Here is a 6,000-nt window from a genome sequence, read left to right as displayed (position 1 = left end):
ATTGATGAGTTACGGGTCAAAACACTGCATATGAGAAATAAGACCACATTAATATAGGTACTTCAAATGAATAAGATAATATTTATATATACATTAGTGGGTACAACTTTTCCAAAAACGTTATTTATGGGTGCTTTTTTAAGTCCTTTATCATGATGAATGACAGATCTCTTTTTAAAAGAATAATAGCAAACACTGCTATATTAGTTGGAATTCAATTACTCTATCTTAAAGCCTCTGTAGAGTTACATTTATACATCATAAAGACAGTAAATTATTTTTCTATAAATTAGTCTTTCAGAACCGATTTCTTTTTTTGTTCTGGATGCCAAACTTCTGACCACCTCTTCACTACAGAGTTCATATCTGGAGAGCCAACATCTGTAAAAACATTTGTAATGAAAACACTAAATACAACCCTCCAGAGAAGCAAATGAAATGAGATCAAGGTATATGGCTGCCATCATTCTCTAGTTTTTTTCCTTAGCACAACAGCAAGAAAGGGGCTTCCAATTCAACACCAAAGACTGACTATGATTATTTAGGAACAGCAGTAGCAAAATTATGTAGTGTGTTGATTGTCTATACTGATGGACTGTAGTAATATTTACCTCATTAAAAAGGGGCTTAGCTTGGTCATTATACAATAACCTTGGATTCTTTGGTGTTTGCCAAATATTGGTGTTGAAAATTGCATGCCTAAAGAGAATACCAAAGGGACTGAAAATGTGTCTAGAGATGACATATGCTTTGTCTGCTGCCAGCTTTCATTAAACAACGTACATCTCAACCCTACTGAAACTTTTGTAGACAATTTTGAGTAGTACCCATGTTTTGTTTTTGTGGGGAGGGGAATGTCATGACCATCTAGAATGGTAAAGAAACTATCACTATAAATGACAGGTGTAACAACAAATGATATGACCACAGATATGCTAGATATGGCATTATATTTCACTATTTTTTAGTACCCAGCAACAAAATCGTACAGAGTATGTTATAGTAATAGCAATAACTTACATTTCTATACCACTTTATAGTTCTAAGTGCTCTCTAAGCAGTTTGCAATGTGTTGGGTGCCATGAATGTCATTCTAACGGACTTCTTACAAAATGAGACTTTCCATTTCCTTACTCTTCCGAGACATCCCTACAATTTGCTGTGTGAAATACCCGAGGCATAGGGAGCCTGTTGTGGGAAACTGTTCTGTCAGTTGTGTCCATTCGATTTGTAGATTAGATACAAACTGTTGTACTAACACTCTCAAGAAGCCTACATGTTGCAATTATCTATGAAACATTTTAAAGAGTTGCGATTTGTCCTGTCTGAATTCAAAAGATACGTAGACACAGAATTCAATTATACTTTACACTCAGTTAATAACTTAATTGTATGCTTGTGCTCCCATGATTTAAATAGGTCTGTGTCTATCCGAATTGCACTGCTTCTCTTCTCTGAATAGTTTTACCTTGGAAGAGCAAAGCTTGTGTGGACACACTCCTTTCAGTCTTCCCCTCATTCTCCTCACCACAGAGTGTCTAAGCTGAGTGAATGTCTAAACTGGTTTCCAGTGAAGGGCAGATGGAAAATGGAAGAAGGAAAGCATGACTCAGTGGGAAATCAGTCTGCAATTTCTCTGCAAGGAAAATCTGAGGAATGGGAAGAGTTTGCAACATATAAGCAGCAATTGCCCTAAAGGTTTAAAATGTAAATGGCAACTGAAACAAAACATATAAATACTAGAACTACCAAAATTTCTTCTGTCACATTAACAAAATAATCCCTCTAATTTTTTCTAACATAATCCTGAAGTCCCTTATTCCTAGCTCACAAATCCTAATTCCTAAACCACCTATTCTTTTCTCTCTCCCCCACCCGCTTTTCCCCATCAAAACATTAAGTAGGTCCCAAGGTGATGGTGGAAAATGTTTTTAAAACATAGGTGTTGCTAAATAAAAATTCAACATATGGAAGAATAGTACTCTGATTCACACCTGATCCCAAAACCATTATACAAACCAAAGTAAGAAGACCACACAGTTTTGAACAATTTCTAAGTCAATTACTTTGTAATAAAGTTGGTTATAAAAAATAAACTCTATTGCCTCTGTTTATACGGTTCATTTTTCTCAACACTTTATCTTCTACTTATGCTATTCAAAACATGTTCTTGGTTTTGACAATATTCCTTCCCTGTTTGGTGAAAAAACAAGGGAGAGAATAATCCCAGCCCATCTTCTTCAGCTATAGCGATTGGGATTGTCAGGGTTGATTGCACTGGGCCATCTGTATGAAATCCTTGTTTGGAACTGCGAGCGAATCCCTGGGTACCAGATCTGTTTGGCAAATACGCAAATAGTTTTGTTCAGACATAGCACTGTGTATACTGTACAAGACAATCTTTAATTTAAGACCTTTGTATTTTAATTTTAATCTGTATCCAAAGCTGTATATAACTGAATTTAATTTTAAACACAAAGGGGTCAATGTAAACCTCTGAACAAACTGCATTCAATTAATGCTCACTAAAGCTTAAAAGAGACTTTGGATTTTATGAACAGCCTTCATTTAATGTTAAGGCCCCCTCTAGTGTTTGAAAGACGACTTTTTACAGCACCACACATTTCCACTCAGTGGAAACTTATTCCCTTGAATATTAAACAAATATATAAAAAGAACACTCCAGATTTATTGAGCATTTCTCCTGATCACATATCAGTAAAACACAAATGCTATATTTAACATTTCCAAGTTATTACTCTTTTAATAAGCTTCCATTATTCCTCAGATGTCAATTTTTAACAGTAATAAACTGTATTTTACACATACACACAAACTCCTTCATGCAATAAAACTACAGTACCTGTAATGCAAGTGGTACAAATAATTAAAAATTAAGGTATACAAAAAACATTACTTCTCTGCTTCTTGTTTCTTATGAATGATCTCAGCAAATTTTCATGTTTGTTAATGTAAAACTTTATGTAAAAAAAACTTTAAAGCTCCCTATTAGGGAGAAGTCCACAGATAATACAAAAATATGTGATCTCTAATAGAGAAGTTAACCATTACTCTATTTAGAAAATGTTCAGACACAATCAACACTTTAATTGTTTTGTTTTATAATACTAAACTACAATGTCAACACTGGTATGTAGAAGACTTAAAAATATTTACTATCTGTTTTCAACAATTAATGCAAGGCCTTCACACACTGCCTGTTTAGATGGGACACATGCAGAAATGCATATCTTGTTTAAAGTGATAGTTTCAGATTTTCTGCTTTAAGTCTTACTGAGTTAGCTTGCTTTTGGTATCACTGCTTACATGGAATAGCCAACATGAACAAGGCTGCACTTATGTCCTTTGCGTTTATTAAAATTATGACCTAAATCCAGTTGCTGGGCTCTGATAGAGTAGATCCACTGTTAACCCTTACATAAATTCCATTGATTCAATTGGTCTTTTCTAGCTGGTATTAACTTTAATTTAGGGATTTATTCCTAAATTATAGCATGCAAACCATATGGATGGAGCCAGATTGTTATTTGCCTATTTCTAGAAGAAGCAAACATACCAATCCAATAATCCCTATAGCATAAATATAGGCGCTTTCGGATTAGACATAACAATAGAAAATATAGGCATCGATCACAATCAAAGAAGTCCCAATCCAAAGAGAATATTGTTTAGTACTATATGTAACCAATAATGCACAAGTAATATTCAAATTGGCTCCTATTAACAAATGGACATTATGCATTCCAATTACACCAGAGAGGAGAGCTCATATAATGACATTTAATAGTTATTTTATTTTGAGTTATTCATGTTTCTGTTTTGAAGATAACAAAAAGCTTCTTGTCTGGTAAATGTGCAATCTACTTAGATTTCTATACATCATTCTTAAAGTGCCTTTTTAGAATTAGAAAACCCAACGTGAATGATTCATCAATATATTTATGGATTGCTACATTCAAGACTTCTTTGCCTAGGTAGGGAGATTTAAACATAATAATATCTCAATGGCAGTGTGATTTCTCCTTATTGGGAGTACACAATTAGTAAAGTTAATACATCCAGTAGATTTCCAAGCACAATACTCTCCTCCTTCATAGAATTCAATGGACTAAATCAAATGTTATCTAGAACCGACCCACTGAAATCAATGGGACATAAATTAGGCATGACTAACAAATAAGACTAACATTAGATTTAGTCCAGTGCATACATAAATTTCAGCAATGAAACAATATGAAAACAATACATATTGAGTGGCTACTGGGGCAGGTAATAATACCTGTAAACCAGATCTACTGTTATTTAGGAGTTCATGGAGTTTGTTCAGACAGAGAAATGAGCACATATGTTTAAAAAGCTGGACATATTCTGCTAAACTTTCCTGCAATATTTTCTCATTATTTACTGTACTTGGCCCATGAAAAGGAACAGGTAAGGTATGCACTGCTTAGCTTGAGTCAGATGCAGCCATGTTTCAAGCAGACTCACTGACAGTCTAAATACCACTGATTTCAACAGGCCTGTTCTGAGAATGACTAAACATGGAACTAAACTGGCATCATTAAAGATTCTACATTTTAGCAGAAACTAAGAGCTTCATCAAACAATTTCTGGTGAAACCAATCAGCCATCTGAATGTCTGCAATAGTAGTTTAAATCAATGTACAATGGGATGAACATCTTCGGAGATAATGAAATAAAACGCAGATTCAATTTTCAAAAAAAGGGACAATAACTTTTCTTAGTGCAATTTTATTGGTATGCCGGTTTGATACAAATGTATAAAAACAATCAAGGACAGAAATACTTATAAAACAAGCAATCAGAAATTGAACAGAAATATAGAACTGAAATTTAGAAATCTTCTATAAATAAAACAAGCTGTGTCAACAGGATGGGGAAATGTAGTCAACCACCTATAAAAATAAATAGTGAAATATTTACAAACTAATCTTAAAAATACAGTCCATGCTTTTCCTGAAAATAGAATAGGTTTATGTTTATGTCGTAGGATGCTTTGGGAGATAAAAGCAGAGCATGTGTGCAAATCCTCCAGAATCCAGAACAATGTAATAATTCATTAAAGTATGCATCCTTGTCATAAAAAATATAAAGAAGATTCAGTTCAGCAAGTTCTGCTACTTGCTTCTGCTTCTTTTAGCAAGGACTTCGCTAATTTGACGATCAAGCTCACTTACAATGTGGTCTTCATGATTATACACACCGGTTCTCAATAAGGTATCCCTTTCCTCTATCAGACGAGCAAGATAGTCATCTAAACTCTCATCCGCTTGCCTTATGTGAGAATTTTGCAGCTGCATCCCCAAAACATCTTGAGTATCTTGGGACTGCTTTTTGTCTTCCTCTTGTTTTAACCTAAGGGGGGAAAAACAAACACATTCAGATGATGCACATTAAATCCACCTAATTTGTTTTAGGGAGGAAATTTTACTGAAATCAGCAGAACTGAAAATCACAGCTGAAAGGAAACAGACACTAATATCCAATACTAAAAGACTTAGCACTTAGTTTATTGCATCAGCCCATTGTTAGAAGACAAGAATACCTTTGATTAAATGTCTATGTGACTTGAATGATTTCTAATAAGAACTAAATTGTTTGAATACACATAAAAGAATAAGGTCAAAAGGCACTGGAAGCACTTAGCTATTTAAACCAGAAAGTGCAATATTCACCAGAAATATGAGAAAAGGCACTCTTAATGTGTCTTTCTATGTAGCAAACAAGTTTGCTTAGATTCTAAACACAGTTTTCTATCCTCTAAGCCTTAAAACAAGAGGTAAAAAAGGCTTCCTGTAATATTGCTGCAGTCAAGATAAAAAAAACTGGGTTTGGTGGCCTTTGGCATAGATTTCCTATAATACAAGATGGTTACATTTTATAAATGGGCAAATATTACCTAAGGGACAGAAAGCTGTGTTCCTTTACTGGACTGACAGCCAATTAAATTTGACTCAG

At 34.2% G+C, this 6,000-nt stretch overlaps 1 protein-coding gene across 2 annotated transcripts in view; it reads right to left on the bottom strand.

The window, feature by feature from the left end:
• Positions 1-4,757: 4,757 nt before the first annotated feature.
• Positions 4,758-6,000, bottom strand: part of CEP120 (centrosomal protein 120) — a 44,525-nt gene continuing 43,282 nt past the window's right edge. For both annotated transcript variants that reach the window (XM_042454109.1, XM_042454108.1), the window contains one exon: positions 4,758-5,397. In XM_042454109.1, the coding sequence (XP_042310043.1) occupies positions 5,160-5,397 (238 nt within the window). In that variant the 3' untranslated portion in view covers positions 4,758-5,159. The remainder of the gene's footprint in view (positions 5,398-6,000) is intronic.

This window comes from Sceloporus undulatus, chromosome 2, assembly GCF_019175285.1.
Source record: "Sceloporus undulatus isolate JIND9_A2432 ecotype Alabama chromosome 2, SceUnd_v1.1, whole genome shotgun sequence".
In the NCBI taxonomy this organism is placed as follows: Eukaryota; Metazoa; Chordata; class Lepidosauria; order Squamata; family Phrynosomatidae; genus Sceloporus; species Sceloporus undulatus.
Note: the sequence above shows the minus strand (reverse complement) of the source record. Positions and strands in the feature narration are given on the sequence as shown.